The following is an 18366-nucleotide window of genomic DNA, read 5'->3' as shown; positions in this document are numbered from 1 at the left end:
GATCCTATGTCAAAGTCAGGCTGTCATCTTCGATCTTCTGGTTTCATCTCACCATTAGGTGGTGATGCAGGGAACCCTTCCCTGAAAGCATGTTGTTGCTGTTTCTAAGTCATCAGAGTGTCATATTAGCCCACCCTGGAGCAAGTCAGTGCCAGAGCAGCATTTGGAACTTCCCTGGTAGAAGTCTGATTCCCGATGCTGGTGCAGAAATGCTGGTTCGATAGATGAGAACCAAGGTTCATGAGTAAATGGCCAATGTTGGATTAATTAAAGCCTAAGTCAAGTCACTATGAGAACTGTTCAGGGCTAAAGGCCCCACGACAATATAAAATTTTTTGAGTTCCTTTTTATTTTTATTAATATTTTTATTTAAACACATTGATTACAAATATGATTATAGTTGGGTTTTAGTCATGTAAAACAACACCCCCTTCACCAGTGCAACATTCCCATCACCAATGTCCCAAATCTCCCTCCTCCCCACCCCACCCCTGCCTGTACTCGAGACAGGCTTTCTACTTCCCTCATTCATTCACATTGTTATGATAGTTTTCAGTGTAGTTATTTAACTGCACTCACCACTCTTTGTGGTGAGCTTCATGTCATGAGCTGGACCTTCTAGCCCTCCTCTCTGTCTCTGAGAATTGTTGCAAAAATGTCTTTCATTTTTCTTAAAACCCATAGATGAGTGAGACCATTCTGCGTCTTTCTCTCTCCCTCTGACTTATTTCACTCAGCATAATAGATTCCATGTACATCATGTATAGGAAAATATCATGACTTCATCTCCCCTGACAGCTGCATAATATTCCATTGTATATAAGTACCACAGTTTCTTTAGCCATTCATCTGTTGAAGGGCATCTTGGTTGTTTCCAGAGTCTGGCTATTGTAAATAGCGCTGCAATGAATGTAGGTGTGAGGAAGGGATTTTTGTATTGTATTTTTGTGTTCCTAGGGTATATCCCTAGGAGTAGTATATAGCTGAATCGTATGGGAGCTCAATTTCCAGTTTTTGGAGGAATCTCCATATCGTTTCCATAAAGGTTGGACTAAACGGCATTCACTAACAGTGAATAAGAGTTCCTTTCTCTCCACATCCCTGCCAGCCCTGCTTATTGCCATTCTTTGTGATGTGCGCCAATCTCTGTGGTGTGAGATGGTACCTCATAGTAGTTTTTATTTGCATCTCCCTGATGATTAGTGATGTGGAGTATTTTTCATGTGCCTTTTGACCATTTGTATTTTTTCTTTGTCAAATAGTTCATTTCTTCTCCCCATTTTTTGAAGGGATTAGATGTTTTTTTCTTGTGAAGTTCTGTCAGTGCCTTGTATATTTTGGAGATTAGCTCCTTATCTGTTGGGTATTGGGTGAATAGTTTCTACCACTCAGTGGGTGGCTCTTGTATCCTGGGCACTATTTCCTTTGAGGAGCAGAAGCTTCTCAGCTTAATATATTCCCATCTGTTTATCTCTGCTTCCACTTGTTTGGAGAGTGCTTTTTCCTCCTTAAAGCTACCTTTAGTCTCAATGTCCCTGGAGTGTTTTACCTACATGTTCTTATGTTTTTGGGTCTGATATCAAGCTCTTTAATCCATTTGAATTTTATATTTGTACATAGTGGCTGAGGGTCTGAGTTCGCCTTTTTTGCAAGTAGCTAACTTGTTGAAGAGGCTTTCCCTGCTCCATTTAGAATTTCTTGCTCCTTTATCAAAAATTAGGTGATTGTATGTTTGGGGAACATTCTCTGAATACTCAAGATATTTGTTATTATGTTGATAGATTTGCAGATGTTAAGCTATCCTTGCATTCTTGTGATGATTTTGTTGAGGATCTTTGCATCTGTGTTCATCAGGGATATTGGTCTGTAATTTTCTTTTTTTTTGGCAGCATCTCTGTTTGGTTTTGGTAACAAGGTGATGATGGCTTCATAAAAGCTATTTGGATGCATTCCCGTTTTTTCAATTTCATGAAAGAGCTGGCCAGGATTGGTAGTAGTTCCTCTTGAAAGGTTTGAAAGAATTTATTAGTGAATTTATTCGGGCCTGGGCTTTGTTTTTGGCTAGACATTTGATTACCATTTTAATTTTCTCACTGGTGATGGGGGTGTTTAGATATGCTACATCCTCCTTATTCAATCGTGGAAGCTTATAAGAGTCCAAAAATTTATCCATTTTTTCAGGTTCTCATATTTGGTGGCATAGTTTCTCAAAGTAGTCTCTGATTAATTACCCTTTGAATCTCTACAATATCTGTAGTGATCTCCCCTTTTCATTTCTAATATGGGTTTATAAAGTTTCTCTTTATTTGTGTGTTTTGCCAGTGGTCTATGAATCTTGTTTATTTTTTCAAAAAACCAACTTCTGCTTTCATTATTCTTTTGGATTGCTTTCTGGGTTTCCACTTCATTGGTTTTCTGCTCTAAGTTTTGTTTCCTTTTGTCTCCCTATATCTGGTTCCTTTTGTTGATCATTTTCTAATTCTATAAGCTGCGTCATTAGGTTATGCCTCTTCTTTCTTCCTGATGTGTGCTTGCAAAGCTATAAATTTTTCTCTCAGGACTGCTTTTGCTATGTCCATAGATTCTAATAGTTTGTGTCTTCATTGTCATTTGTTTCCAGGAAAGTTTTGATTTCCTCTTTGATTTCATCTCGGACCCACTGGGTGTTCAGTAGTAGGCTATTTAATTTCCAGTTGTTAAAGTTCTTCTGTGTCCCTTTGTAGTTCACATCTGATTTCAGAGGCTTGTGGTCAGTGAAGGTAGCCTGCACAATTTCTATTCTCTTGATTTTATGGAGGTATGTTTTTATGTGCCAGTATGTGGCCTATTCTAGAGAATGACCCATGTACATTGGAGAAGAATGTATATCCAGGTTTTTGGGGATGGAATGTTCTATATATATATCTACTAGGCCTCTTTTATTTCTCTTTTTTGGGCTAGTATATTTTTATTGGGTTTTGGTCTGGTTGACCTATCAAGTATTGACAGGGCTGTGTTGAGGTCTCCCACAATTACTGTGTTATTATTGATATCTTTCAAACTTGTATTAGATTTTTTTGCTGGTCTCTCATTGGGTACGTATATGTTTAGTAGTGTGATTTTTTTTTCTGTTGCACATGTCCCATGATAAGTGCGAAGTGTCCATCTTTGTCCCTTACAATTTTTATGAGTCTTAAGTTTGTGTCCTCTGATATTAATATGGACACCCCAGCTTTTTTATGGGTGTTGTTTGCTTGGATGATTTTCCTTCAGCCTTTGATTTTGAGTCTATGTTTGTTCTGACTTTTAGGTGTGTTCCTTGTAGGTAGCAGAAGGTTGGATTCATCTTTTTGATCCATTTAGCCACTCTGTGTCTCTTAACTGGTGCATTTAGTCCATTGACATTGAGGGAGATGATTGTCATGGGATTTAATGTCATCTCTGTGTATAAGTTTGGTGTGTCTGTTTGTCTGTCTTGTCTTAAAGTAGACCTTTTAGTTTTTCTTTAAAACTGGTTTTGCATCAGTAAAGTTTCTGAGCTGTTGCTTATCCATGAAGCTATGTATCTTCCTTCAAACCTGAACATGAGTTGGGCTGGGTGCAGTATTCTAGGTGAAGCATCTATTTCATTCAGTCTTGTCAGAATATCCCACCACTGTCTCCTGACCTTGATAGTTACATGTCTGCTGTAAGTCTATGGATGCTCCTTTGAATGTAATGTCCCTTTTTGATCTTGCTGCTTTCAGTATTCTATCTATATCTGTAGGTGTAGTCATTGTGACTAGGATGTGTCTTGGAGTGTTTTTCTTCAGGTCTCTTTTAGATGGTACTCTTTGGGCATGCAATGATGTCTTTAGCTCTGAGAGTTTCTCTGCGATGATGTCTTTGACTCTTGATTCTTCCTGGGTCTCTGGGACACCAATGATTCTTACATTGTTTCTGTTGAGTTTATCAAAGACTTCCATTTTCATCTGTTCACATTCCTTGAGTACTCTTTCCATTGTATGATCATTTGCCTTAAGGTTCATTTCCAATCTCTTATGCTGTATGGAGTTCTGTATTCATCTTCCAGGTCACTGATTCTGTCCTTGGTTGTTGTTACCCTGTTGGAGAGGCTTTCCATTTGAGGTTTTCATTTCAGCTACCATGCTTTTCAGATCTGTTATTTCAGTTCGGAGTTTTCTGATTTCTATCTTTGTGTTTTGTTCAACTAGAGATATGTTTTCTTTGATTTTCATGAGACTCTTCCATATTTCTATTCTAAACTCCTTATCTGAGAGATTAATCAGATGGTTGCTATTTTTTGGGTCATCATCTTTCACTGTACATGGTGTTTGCCTATGAGGTTTCCCCATTGTCATGCTTGTAGTGTGATTTTTTTTCTGCATGTTATGACGGGGCTCATTAGTTAGAAAGAAAACGTAGCCGCGAAGTCGGAGCAGCTTATGCTCTCTGGAGCCTCTAGGACAGAGTTTTTGCTGGGCCCCTCTTGGCCTTCTCAGGAGAGGTCAGGAGACAGAATTATAGAGAAACACACAAAGGCGACAGGCCCCCCTCAGTCTCTCCCCAGTTGGTAATCTCACAGCAGGAGCAGATTCCTCCCACCTTTCTTCACAGAGAAAGATCTCTGAGTTTCCTTTTTATATGAGATAAGAATTTCTTTCTGGGGGCCGAGCAGTGGCACAAGTGGTAGAACATTTGCCTTGCAGATGCTAACCTAAGACAGTGGTATCGATCCCTTGGCATCCCATATGGTCCCCCTAAGCCAGGGAAAGCGCTTTCTGACGTGCCTAGCCAAGAGTAACCCCTAAACATCACTAGGGTGTGGCCCAAAAGCAAAAAAAGAAAAAAAAAAAAGAATTTCTTTCTGTACATAAGATTTTCCCCATTTTAGGGGCTGGCAACAATAGCACAGTGGTAGGGTGGTTTGCCTTGCATACAGCCCAACCCTGGTACGAACAGATTCTGTTTTTTTTTTTCTTTGGGGGGTGGGGATAGGGTCACACCGGCAGCGTTCAGGGATTACTCCTGCTCTCCGATCAGAAATCGCTCCTTGCAGGCTCGGGGGACCATATGGGATGCCAGGATTCAAACCACCGTCCTTCTGGATGCAAGGCAAATGCCTCACATCCATGCTTTATCTCCGGCCCTGAACCCAGGTTCTATTCCCGGCATCCTGTATGGTCTTCTGAGCCTGCCAGGAGCAGTTTCTTAGTGCAGAGTGGAGTATTCCCCTGAGGGTTGCCCGGTGTGGCCTCAAAACAACAAAAGGATTTCACCATTTAATGTGCCCTATGCAAAAAGGAACAGTACCACATGATACTACTAAAAGCATATATATATGATATTTTTTTGGTTATTTTCTTTTGGATCGCACCTGGTGGTGCTCAGTGGTTCCTCCTGTCCTGCACTCAGAAATTGCTCCTGGCAGGCTCGGGGGGACCATATGGTATGCCGGGGATTAAACCCAAGTCAGCCATGTGCAAGGCAAATGCCCATCGCTGTGCTAATCCTCTCTGACCCTAATCTTTTTCATCAAATTTTAAAAATTAGGGATGGGGTTTCTCAGTGCACGGCCCACTCCCAGCAGTGTTTGTCCCGTCTGGTGTACACCTGATAGTTGTTAAACTGTCTAGCTTTACTCCAGGGCATGTGAGGTTCACCAGGGCTGTGCCCACAGGTACTTGGGGGAGGGGCCATATATTGTTGGAAATTGAACTTGGGCTCTCTTGCATGTAAGACTGATCCATACTTTGAGCAATGTCAGACTTTGGGTTTGTTTTTTTTAAATCTAGGGTTCACTGACACCCCTGGCATGACTACCTGGCATGCTTGAAGAGGGGAGGACGAGGAGGATGGGTGTCAAGAGAATAAATTAGAGCCTCACATCCTCAGTATGTTTCTCTGCTGTTTGATCTTTTAAGAGGTTATAGGCATTAATACTTTTCTTTATTGAGCTATTGAGTAATTCTCTTGCCAACATTTGATCTTGAGGGATTATGGTAGTACTGCGTATCCTCTCATTAATTTTTCTTGCCATTTTTTACCTTATTTCCTCTTGATAACATTTTTAATTAGATTTTGGGGAAACCTTTTTGTATGTTTCATATTAAATATTATCTTTGGTTTGATTTAGGCAAGGTTCTTTACAAAGTTTGATTTAATATAGGTGATCCTTACTAATAACAATCCAGTTGTTGCATACACAATGATGCTAAAAGTATGGCATTAGCAATAGAGAAGTGGACTCGAACCTTTATTTTCCACTTTGACCCTGGGTTAGCAGGAGCCAATGTCATTTGGGAAGACTTAACAGCATTCAGGAGCCTCTCTAGCCTCTCTTTCAGCAAAATGAAATTCGCATAGCATAAAATCTCTTTTTTTTTTTAATGAAAATTCAGTAGTATTTAAAGCAGTATTATGGCACCACTTGATTTTTCCTATTCCATAACTATTCCTGTTAACTCACTTCTGTTTGTTTTGTTTTGGGGTCACACCCCATTAAGCTCAGGGCTTACTTCTGGCTCAGCACTCAGGGAATTACTCCTGGCAATGCTCAAAAGACTTGACCATGGTGGGGTGTCAAGGATTTAACCCAGGTCAGCCCATGTGCAAGGCAAATGCTCTGCCGACTCTACTGTCCCTTCAGCCCCTTAACTCACTATTTTATATTCAATAAGAGCATATATAGCTGCTGGATATAGTAGAAATAGAAATTAGGGCTTTTGAGTCCCAATATCACTGGGATTTCAATTCTATGCCACTGTATTCTTGTTCCAAGGAATATTACAGAACTACCACTATGATTCTTAGCTTTTAATTAGTTAAAGGATAAGGATTTGAACGGGAGATGAGTTTTTAACTTCCAGTAAATGTCAGGTATGTACTTCCTTCTAATTACCTTGAATACTGTAAGCTGGTAGCCACTAAAAATCAAATATTAGCAAAGATAGAATCCATTTAGAGCACAGGGAAACATCTCTATCCCTTCTACTCTTGGGCTTTGTGACTGTTTATATATAGTCTAATATCCCTTTTTTTTTCTCATTGTCTTACAGTCTGGGAAAGTGGTAGTGTATGGGATCTTCCCCTGGACACAACGTCTTCTGGACCTGCTCTTGAACAGCTCCAGCAGATAGAGAAGGCCAAAGCTGCAAAGGTCTGGCATGAACTCTTCACAGCTATGGGGGCAGGGCTTAGGCAATGGGGTTACCAGTGTTTCTCCTTCTCCTTCAAGTTTATACCCAGGATATATGATTACTGCTGCTTTTTTCGGTGTCGACTTTTCACAAGAAACTCTAAACAGACTTCAGATCCGTTACAAGTCTAAGTGGGCTGGCTGAGCACAGTTAAGATACAGTATTTTCCATACTAGGGATTGTTCCAACAATTTTGAGAAACTTGGGGCCAGAGTGATAGCACAGCAGTAGGGCATTTACCTTGCATGAGGCCAACTCGGAACAGACCCAAATTTAATCCCCGGCATCACATATGGTCCCCCCAGCCTGCCAGGAGCGATTTTTTTTTTTGGAGGGGGGGTTTGGGTTTTTGGGCCACACCCGGTAACGCTCAGGGGTTACTCCTGGCTATGTGCTCAGAAGTTGCTACTGGCTTGGGGGACCATATGGGACACGGGGGGATCGAACCGCGGTCCGTCCAAGGCTAGCGCAGGCAAGGCAGGCACCTTACCTTCAGCGCCACCGCCTGGCCCAGGAGCGATTTCTGAGTGATGCCAGGTGTGGCCCAAAATGTGGAGGAGGGAGATTTTGAGAGATAGTTCCTGCATTTTTTTCTAGTACCTTTAATCTGCAGTTTGAGCTTCCCCCATGAGAATCTTATCTTTCTGTGTCTTTTTCTTTGTTTTCAAGACATTTGTCTGGGAAGGTTAGCGTGGGTCGCTAGCTGCCTCTGTGGAAGCTCAAGTCTTGGGTTTTGGTTTTATAGCTTTTCCCTTCCCTTCCCTTCCCTTCCCCTTCCCTTCCCCCTCCCCTTCCCCTTCCCCTTCCCCTCCCCTCCCCTCCCCTTTTTTGGTTTTTGTATCACACCTTCCCTCCCCTCCCCCCTCCCTTCTTCCCTTCCTTCCTTCCTTCCTTCCTTCCTTCCTTCCTTCCTTCCTTCCTTCTCTCCTTCCTTCCTTCCTTCCTTCCTTCCTTCCTTCCTTCCTTCCTTCCTTCCTTCCTTCCTTCCTTCCTTCCTTCCTTCCTTCCTTCCTCTTTTTTTTTTTTTTTTTTTGGTTTTTGTATCACACCCAGTAGTGCTCGGGGGTTACTCCTGGCTCTACGCTCAGAAATCGCTCCTGACAGGCTCGGGGGGTACAATATGGGGTGTCGGTGATTTCGAACCACCAACCTTCTACGTGCAAAGCAAACACTACCTCCATGATATCTCTCCAGCCCTTGGTTTTAGCAGCTTACCAGATAAGGTTCCCTAACTTTACTGCCAAGTTGCTTTTCTAGTTTCCAGGAAAATGTTTCTGTTTTGTGGCTAATGTAATAAGGGACAGTATCCTTAAAGAGTCCTGAATGTGGAAGGCATTCTTGATTAGGGGAGAATCTCCAATGGTTAAGTGTGTCCTAGTCCCTAGTGCTTGGGAGCACAGATGCTTGAGGAAGATGCGTTGGGGAAGACAGATGCTTGAGGGGATAGTAGAATTGAAGGGTTTTTAGGGTGACAGATCATAGACAGGGTGGAAAAATCAACTTGCAATTTAAATAAAACATGTCTGTAAAGGCTGAGAAGTATTTGAGAAGATCTGGCTCAGGAGACAGCTAAGTAATTCAGTTGTGCCCGAAGAATAAATGAAGAAAGTGGAGACTGAGGAGAAGTGGTTTTGACAGTGTTGAAGGGCCTTCGTCGATCACATTGAAGAGAGATGAGTTTGTCTTCAGGTGGAGTATGAGGCTATTTGGGTGTCAGGTATTGCATAAGTGAGCCACATAAGCAGAAACCAGCTTAGAGATTCTTTTGTTGTTGTTTTTTTGTTTTGTTTTGTTTTGTTTTTTGGGTCACACCTGACAGTACTCAGGGGTTACTCCTGGCTGGTGTCCTCAGATATCGCTCCTGATAGGCTTGGAGGAACCATATGGGATGCCATGGATTCAAACTGGGTCTGTCCCAGATTGGCTGTGTGAAGGTAAACCCCCTACCACTGTGCTATGGCTCCTGACCCTAGCTGAGAGATTCTTGATGAGAAAAGAAGGGCCTAAATGCCATAAGGGATAGAATTTGTTACTTGTTTTGTCATTAAGTTGGTAAAGAATTATGTATTATATTGCTATATATTTATATATAATTACCTATTACATTGTTCATACTAAACAACATTATAACTGCTGTTGAAACTTTGTAGCTGCACTATTATTCAGTGCAAAAAAAGCAAAGAACTGTATCTCAAGGGAATTCTGATTATTTCTCACAGTGAATCACTTCCTCTCCATAGGTACTTGTGTTTATGGGGATAGCCCGGGGCACCGAAGTAGCAGGGAGTAATGGGGTGGGAGGGAAGTCCAGGGTTCTGATTGTACTATGCTGCAGACCTGCTGGTTCCCTCCCGGTGCATTAAAAAAATGAGTGAGCTAGGGTAGTAATGTCTGACACATGACTGCTTTTAAAAACGTATTGAGTGTGTGTGGTGGTGTGGGGTAAAGTTAGCCATTGAACACGGGTCTCATGCCTGCAAGACTCTGCACTTTAATCAGAGCCCTGCTCATCAGCTTCTTTTAACAGCACTGGTCAGTGAAAGTGTAGTGTTTCCTTTGGTTTCAAGTTTTAATACTGTTTGTAATTACAGCTAGAGCAGGAGAGAAGAGAGGCAGAAATGAGGGCAAAAAGGGAAGAGGAGGAACGAAAGAGGCAAGAAGAACTGCGGAGACAGCAGGAGGAGATTCTTAGGAGACAGCAAGAGGAAGAAAGGAAGAGACGGGAGGAAGAAGAGCTTGCCCGAAGGAAACAGGTATGCTGTGAGAAATCTGGCAGGGTGGGCATTGATTAGGGCCCTTAAGGTTCCTTGCTCTTTCCTTTCCTTTCACAGGTTCTTTGGGAGATGCTTTCCCTCTGGGGTCAACACAGACTTAACAGGAAAATTGAGAGTAGAACTTAAGAAGATTCTATTGTTATCAGAAGACATCAATTTTCATTAGGAAAAAATACTTCATTAATACTCACTGGAGGAATATTCCTTAGTCCACAGGTAGATAATTGGAATGGATTTCCTTGAATATAAATTTTCTAGGGTTTATAGTTAAATTTCAGATTAATGTGTTTGTGTAAGTATAACCAATGTCATTGAATACTTTTCATGTTTTGTGTCTTCCAGCAGGCGGGAGAGGACCAGAGGGCAGGAAGGAAACAGGACATTTGAAGTTATTGAGGGTTGGGAGATTTGCATTGGTGAAGTGATTGGATGTTGAACATTGTCTGACTAAAACTTAGTTATGAGCAACTTTGTAACTATCTCATGGTAATTCAGTTAAAGAATTTATAGAAAAATGATCATGGGGGCCAGAGGCATGGAGGTTAGGGCATTTTGCCTTGCATGCAGAAAGGACGGTGGTTTGAATCCCCAGTATCCCATAAGGTCCCCAAGCTTGTCAGGAGCAATTTCTGAGCGTAGAGCAAGGAGTAACCTGAGTGCTGCCGGGTATGACCCCAAAAATCAAAAAAAAAAAGAAAAGAAAAGAAAAGAAAAAGACAAAAGAAAAATTGCTTGTGATGTCACAGATACAAGGCAGGGTACTTTTAGTTTAGACTGGGTGTTGGCAGAGTATGAACATACGCCCCCAAAAAGAAGCATGTACTCTGCTGATGAACCTCATCCTCGAAAACTGGGTGCTTGCTTCTTTACTCTCCTCCCCTCATCTCTTCATTGTTACTGTTTTTGATATTCTCCTAACAATGACCTGAGGTTGCACATGTGTTGGCTGTGGGTTGGCTATTTTTAGATGTTCTTGCACATAAATTATGGTCATGGCATTTACCAGGATTCCTGGGAATGGTGCTCATACATCGGTGCCAGTGGGTGCATTGCCTGGTCATGGTATCACAGCTTTTTTTAGTTTCTTGGACTCTCTGAGGTGATGTGGTGTTTATGCAGACCTGGTTGCAGTAAATCTGGAAATTGCATGGGACACCAGGGATCCCAGGCAGTATCACTCTGGGATTGCACTTGGACTTTGAACTCATGCCATTGTGCTTGCAGGCAGACTAAACCACTATTCTCCGCTAGGCCCAGACCATCTGTTTCAGCCACTTGAGTTGTCTCTGTGGGCACAGAGCAGCTGCTAATGTTTTTTGAAGTCACACTCTACTAGAAGGAAGAAATATTGCCGTATAGAACTCTACTTAATTCTTTTTTTTTTTTTTTTTTTTTTTTTTTTTTTTGGTTTTTGGTTTTTGGGCCACACACCCGGCAGTGCTCAGGGGTCACTCCTGGCTATCTGCTCAGGACATCGCTCCTGGCAGGCAAGGGGGACCATATGGGATTCCAACCACCTTTGGTCCTGGATCGGCTGTTTGCGAGGCAAACGTTGCTGTGCTATCTCTCCGGCCCCTCTACTTAATTCTTTTTTTTTTTTTGGTTTTGGGTCACACCCGACGGTACTCAGGGGTTACTCCTGGCTGTCTGCTCAGAAATAGGTCCTGGCAGGCACGGGGGACCTTATGGGACATCGGGATTCGAACCAACCACCTTAGGTTCTGGATCGGTTGCTTGCAAGGCAAACACACCGCTATGCTATCATCTCTGTGCCCTCTACTTAATCTGTTTTTTTTTTGGTTTTTTGGGCCACACCCTGTGACGCTCAGGGGTTCTACTCCTGGCTAATGCGCTCAGAAGTTGCTCCTGGCTTCTTGGGTAGACCATATGGGACACCGGGGGATCAAACCGCGGTCCGTCCTAGGCTAGCGCAGGCAATGGCAGGCAACCTTACCTCCCAGCGCCACCCGCCTGGCCCCTTTTGTTTTTTTTTTTTTTTTGGTTTTTGGGGCCCTCTACTTAATTCTTAATTGAATATTTAGCGTTCCCTAAATTACTTTCACAATGGGACTCTTTGCTCACTTTTATATGCATGACTTCCATTTTTTCAGAACACATTCTTGGATACAATGCTTCTAATTAGATGCCTTATTCATTCCTACTTCATAGGACATTTCTGATGACTGGTTGCATTGGATCTCTCTATGCCATAGGTTCTTAGATGCTATGTTTTCTCAGAAAAACAGGACTTCTTGGTACCAATGTGGAAACTACAGCCTGAACCATAAGTTAGCCTTTTCTAGGGTTAATTAGCAACTGAGGTAACCAGTGTAGAAGGTATTTTTTATTCAGTACTTAACTGCATTTTAGTGCAAATTATTTTAACTGTTAATGTTTCCATACTTTGTCTTCTCACACACACATCTATCCCAGATACATGCTTTTCACTCTGGATCCTGGTTTACACTTGTAGTTCTTGTTAAGAGTCTTAGCAGCATCTAATCTATTTCTTTTCAAATTGTATTGTAATGTATTGAGGTGCAAAGTTAGACATACACACTCCCTTTTTTTGATGATAAAGGAAGAGGCTCTGCGACGCCAGAGGGAGCAAGAAATTGCATTAAGGCGACAGCGGGAGGAGGAAGAGAGGCAGCAGCAAGAGGAAGCACTTCGGAGATTGGAAGAGAGGAGAAGAGAGGAGGAGGAGAGGCGAAAACAGGAGGAGTTGTTACGCAAGCAGGTAACTGAAAGGCTTTCTTTTTCTTTTTAGACTCGGGGCTAGGTCTTTGTGATGAAGAAAGTACTGCCTAAAAACTTCGCAGGCTACTAACAGTTATTGAAAGAGATATGTTCAAAGAAAACAAAAATAATAGGCTTCCAGCAAATGTTGAAGGCCTTCCCCTTAAAAATCAGTATATCCAATTTATTCTTTCAACTTTCAACATGCAGTTTCTTTTTCTTTTTCTTTCTTTTTTTTTTCCTTTGGGGGCCATACTCAGTGATGCTCAGGGGTTACTCCTGGCTATGTATGCATTCAGAAATCGCTCCTGGCTTGAGGGACCATATGAGACACTGGGAGATCGAACCATGCTCCATCCTAGGTTAGGCAGATGCTCTACCGTTTGCACCACCACTCAGCCTCTGTCTGTCCGTCCATCTGTCCCTCCTTCCCTCCCTCCCTCCCTCCCTCCCTCCCTCCCTCCCTCCCTCCCTCCCTCGATTCTTTTTCTTCCTTTCCTCCCTCCCTCCCTCCCTCCCTCCCCTTCTCTCTCTCTCTCTCTCTCTCTCTCTCTCTCTCTTTCTTTCTTTCTTTCTCTCTTTCTTTCTTTCTTTCTTTCTTTCTTTCTTTCTTTCTTCTTTCTTTTCTTTCTTTCTTTCTTCTTTCTTTCTTTCTCTTTCTTTCTTTCTTCTTCTTTTTCTTTCTTTCTTTCTTTCTTTCTTTCTTTCTTTCTTTCTTTCTTTCTTTTTCTTTCCTTTCTTTTCTTTCTTCTTTTCTTTCTTTCTTTCTTTCTTTCTTCTCTCTTTCTTCTTCTTTCTTCTTCTTCTCTTTCTTTCTTTCTCTTTCTCTTTCTTCCTTCTCTCTTTCCTCTCCCTCTCCTCCCCTCCCTCCCTCCCTCCCCCCTCCCTCCCTCCCTCCCTCCCTCGCCCCCTCCTCCGGCTTTATTTGGCGGTACTGAGGGAATGAGGGCGGGAAGTGGAGAGGAAAGAGAATAATGTACTTGTAGAGAGCATGGGCCTTCTCCAAAAATGGAGAGAGCCCTGGTTTATAAAAAAAAAAAATGAAAGTAGGAAAGAGGGAAGATGGCAGTGACATGTACCTGGGCACCTTTTGTATGGGCCTAAGGAACACATGGCCGCCTCCTATTTCTTATGGAGTCCACAAGACTATGTACAACCTAGTCTCTTGTCATTCCAGTCCCAACCTTGGAATATTGTTTTCAGGTAGCCGGAAACTCCTAAATCACGTTTGTTTTATGGTTAAGAATATTATGGGTGTTCATTAATAGATTTTGTTTTTAGAACAGTGTTAGATTTTTATAAAAATTAGGGTGGTACTGCGGGTAGGGCGTTTGTCTTGCATGCAGCCAACCTGAATTCGATACCCAACATCACATATGGTCTCCCGAACCTGCCAGCCTGCTCTCCTTGAGCGCTGCCGAGTATGGCCCAAAAACAAAAACAAAAACAAAACATTGTGTGTTATTATATTTCATCCCACCCGCCATAAGGGTTTTGGGCTTGTTTTGTCACAAGCTGATATTGATGCATTTACAATTAATAAAAAGTCCATAGTTTCATTTCCATTTCTTTATTTTCTGGATGTCCTTGCCCCAAAATATCATCTCTCTTCCTCCCCACCCCCCAATGTTTCACTTAGTTGTCAACTTTCCCCTTAGTTATTTTTTTGTGTGTTTCTCAGCTTTGTGTTTTATGACTTTGACAGTATTAAAGAAATGTCAGCCAGTGTTAGTAGTCTTGGATTGGAATTGGAAATTTCTCTCAATGACTAGCCTGGAAAGGTGATTGATTGGGAAGAAGCATACACATGGAGCAGTGTGTTGCTACTGTCACACTAGGTCAGTGGTATGTTCTTGCAGCATGGTTGATGACTCCCAGCTAAATCTGGATGGCCCAGCTATAGGAACCTATTTTATCTCTTTGTTCTGAAGGTGTTGCAAACTGCAAGCTCTCGTGTTGGCACACATACCCAGCATCTGTGAAACCCTGGTTCAATTCAAGCAGTGGCTGCCCCTGCACCACTGGCATGACCCGAGTTCACAACAACAAACAAATAGAAACACCTGTATATATATATTTTACACATGTATATTTTTATTGTTTGAATTGGCACAAATATAAAGACTATCAGCATTTTGCCTGTGTTTTTTAAATTAAAACTCTTTAAAAGGGGCCAGAGGCGATAGCAGAATGGGACGGGCGTTTGCCTTGCATGCGGCCAAACTGGGTTTGATCCCCAGAATCCCATATGGTCCCCCAAGCCCACAATGAGTGATTCCTGAGTGCTCAGCCAGAAGTAACCCCTGAGCACTATTGGGTGTTGGCCCTAAAATAGAAACACAAAACTCAAAGAAATCGAAATGCTACTTGGAGGACAGGTAACTTTATATTTTGGTTTAGGGCCACGCCCAGCGGTGTTCAGGCATTACTTCCTGGTTCTATGTTCGGGGCTCAGTCCTGGCAGGCTTGGGAGACCTATATGGGGGAATGCTGGTGAATTGAACCCAGTTGGCCATGTGCAAGGCAAACACCATATTCACTACTGTATTGTCGCATCTGACCCCTGAGTCTGATAACTTCAGATTGTATGTGGATGTATTCCTTATCTGATTTTTTTGAAATCAGTCAGTATATTTTGGTCTCTGCATAGCTATAAACTAGTTGTACTTGTTTCACAGAAAATAAAACTTTTTTTGTTTGTTTTGGGGCCATACCTAACAGTGCTCAGGGATTGAACCTGGGTTAAGGTAAATGCCCTTTATATTAACTATATTAACATTTGAGCCCCAACAGAATATAAAGCTTTTAAAGAAAGTGTTTTCTGTTCTTTTAAGAAACCCCACAAGTGGAGTCAAAATGATAGTACAGCAGATAAGGCTCTTGCTTTGCACACAGATGACCCGATTTAATCCCTGGCATCTCATATAGTCCTCAAATCGGTATCAGGAGTGATTCCTAAGTGCAGAGCCAAGAGTAATCCCTGAGTACTGCCAGATGTGACCCCCTCAAAAAAAGAATATCATAGATGCTCTGAATGATATGTAGACAAGAAATGAAAGCCGTAGTTAATGATTCTTTGACTGTAAATTACAGTATTTCACCTCAAAGTTGCTGAAGAATAGTAGAATAGCATTGCTACGTAAAGTAAGGGGATAAGACACGTGCGCGCTCTCTCTCTCACACACACTGTCTCTCTCTCTCTCTCTCTCTCTCTCTCTCTCTCTCTCTCTCTCTCTCTCTCTCTGTCTGACTCACTCACTCACTCACTCACTCACTCACTCACTCACTCACTCACTCACTCACTCACTCTTTCCTTCTTATCCTTTCCTGTGCTTTGGCCAACAGGTTACTCTGGCACCTGTTTTCAGTGTCTAGAGCTCTTGGCTATCTCTAGTTGAATTTAGAAGCTTAAAAAGCAAAGTGAAGAATGGACAAAGTGAAGAGTGGTCTTAAGTTACTTGGGTTTAAGAACTTCCTTTCTTTGAAGTGGTATTCTTGCTAGGATTTCCTAGAAAGCTGGCTCTCTGCCTCAATAGTAGTTTCCAGGAGACTTTCTTCAATTGGTGATTTCTTCTATATGAATCCTTACCACAAATTTTTATTTTTTGTTTATTTATTTTGTTGGTTTTTGGGTCACACCCTGCAGCGCTCAGGGTTACTCCTGGGCTCTGCACTCAGAAATTGCTCTCCTGCAGGCTTGGGGGACCATATGGGATGCCGGGATTTGAACCATTGTGTGCCTTGGGTCTGCTGTGTGCAAGGCAAATACCCTATCGTTGTATCGCTCCAACCCAACCACAAATGTCAAAGTGACATGTTTATGTTGAAATTAACAAATAAATTGCCTTTGGATGGAGGTTGGGCCACAACCCGGTGACACTCAGGGGTTACTCCTGGCTTATGAGCTCAGAAATCGCTCCTGGGACACCGGGCGATCAAACTGGCCCTTCTTAGGATAGCACTGGCAAGGCATACAAGACGCCTTACCGTTTGCGCCCTTGCTCCAGCCCTGAGATTGCCTTTTAATTCTGTACATACATCAGGCCTTGTAACGCTTGTATATATAAAACAAATTTCTACCATATGTCATCAAGTTGTTGTTTTCTCTGTAATTTTTTGGCTGAAACTTTCAGAAGTGATCTCCAAAATTTTTTTTTCTGTAATGTTTCCTTCTGGGAAGGAAGAGGAGGCTGCAAAATGGGCCCGGGAAGAAGAAGAAGCCCAGCGCCGTTTAGAGGAGAAGCCGGCTACGGAATGGAAGAGGAGGGCGGCCAGAATTCGGCACGAGGAAGAAGAGCGGAGAGGAAAGAGCTGGAACTTCAGCGTCAGAAGGAGTAAATGCGCCAGAGGCAGCAAGCAGCAGGAGGCTCTGCGGAGGCTGCAACAGCAGCAACAGCAGCAGCAGCTTGCACAGATGAAGGTTAAAGCCATGCTGCAGAACTCCCACCCTACCTCTCGATCCTCTCCAGTTAGGGCTAAAGGTTGTAAAAGAAGTAGTGGGTTTTACCTTCACTGTACAGTGTTACTAATAACTTTCTGATAAAAGTACAGCATATTGTATATGCTTTGTATTGAATATTTGAACAAGAACGGATAACTAAAAAAGAAAAAACAAAACAACAGACATGAATAATGGGGCTGGAGTAGTGGCGCAGCGGTTTAGGTGCGTTTCTGAGCGTTGGAGCCAGAAGTAGCCCCTGAGCATCACCGGGGTGTGTGCCCCCCCCCAATTAAAAAAGCAGACATGAATGAGTAGCCCAACCAAGCTCTTCCAATTTGGCCTGTAATGAGCGCAGTCCACTAGCACTGTTTTTACTTTTTTTTATTTTCATTTTATTTATTTCTTTATTTTGTTTTTTGGGTCATTACCCAGCAGCACTCAGAGGTTACTCCTGGCTCTATGCTCAGAAATCGCTTCTGGCAGGCTCGGGGGACCATATGGGATGCCGGGATTTGAACCACTGACCTTCTCGTGTGCGAGGGCAAATGCCCTTACCTCCATGCTATCTCTGGCCCCCAGCTCCCACTAGCATTATAATGTGTGCTGGTCACTGGTTCAACACTGAGATGGGATTATTCTCAGAGAGTGCACAAACTTAAGGAGAGAGGAGACAAGCATTAGGTGTATAAAGAGGAAGGTACTGCACAGGGTGTATAGCAGCTGACCACGGGGTGATTGAAAATTAAAGGTGGGGCCGGAGAGATAGCATGGTTGATAGGGCGTTTGCCTTGCATACAGAAGGACAGTGGTTTTGAATCCCTGTATCCCATATGTTCGATCCCCAGTTGTCCCATATGTTCCCCGAGCATGCCAGGAGCGATTTCTGAACATAGAGCCTCTGAGTGACCCCCTGACGCGCTGCCAGGTCCTGATCCAAAAACCAAAAAGAAATAAAAAAAGAAAGAAAAAGTAAAGGTTTGTGCAGAACTCCTTCTTTTTTTGGTTTTTGGGCCCACACCCGATGATGCTCAGGACTTAATTCAGGATATGCACTTCCTGGCTCAGGGGACCATATGGGAACGTTTGGGATCGAACCAGGTCCATCCTGGATACTGTTGCCGTGCAAGGCAAAATATTTTACCTGCTGTGCTATTGCTCTGGCCCCTGTGCAGAAATATTTTTAAGAGGAGTAAAAAGAATTACTTGAAACATAGAAAAGTGAAGGAAGTTGTGA

At 42.6% G+C, this 18366-nt stretch overlaps 1 protein-coding gene across 2 annotated transcripts in view; it reads left to right on the top strand.

Moving 5' to 3' along the window:
* GIGYF2 (GRB10 interacting GYF protein 2) overlaps window positions 1–18366 on the top strand; it is a 153918-nt gene that overhangs the window by 110643 nt on the left and 24909 nt on the right. The window contains exons 18-21 of one of the 2 annotated variants that reach the window (XM_049769293.1): window positions 7038–7138; window positions 9770–9931; window positions 12534–12692; window positions 16872–17096. In XM_049769293.1, coding sequence (XP_049625250.1) covers window positions 7038–7138; window positions 9770–9931; window positions 12534–12692; window positions 16872–17096 — 647 coding nt within the window. Of the gene's footprint in view, window positions 1–7037; window positions 7139–9769; window positions 9932–12533; window positions 12693–16871; window positions 17112–18366 lie in introns of both variants that reach the window. The other variant, XM_049769292.1, reaches the window with a different exon arrangement.

The sequence above is a fragment of the Suncus etruscus genome, chromosome 2, assembly GCF_024139225.1.
Source record: "Suncus etruscus isolate mSunEtr1 chromosome 2, mSunEtr1.pri.cur, whole genome shotgun sequence".
Taxonomy (NCBI): domain Eukaryota; kingdom Metazoa; phylum Chordata; class Mammalia; order Eulipotyphla; family Soricidae; genus Suncus; species Suncus etruscus.
The sequence above is the reverse complement of the archived record's forward strand: the minus strand, read 5'-3'. Positions and strand labels throughout refer to the sequence as shown.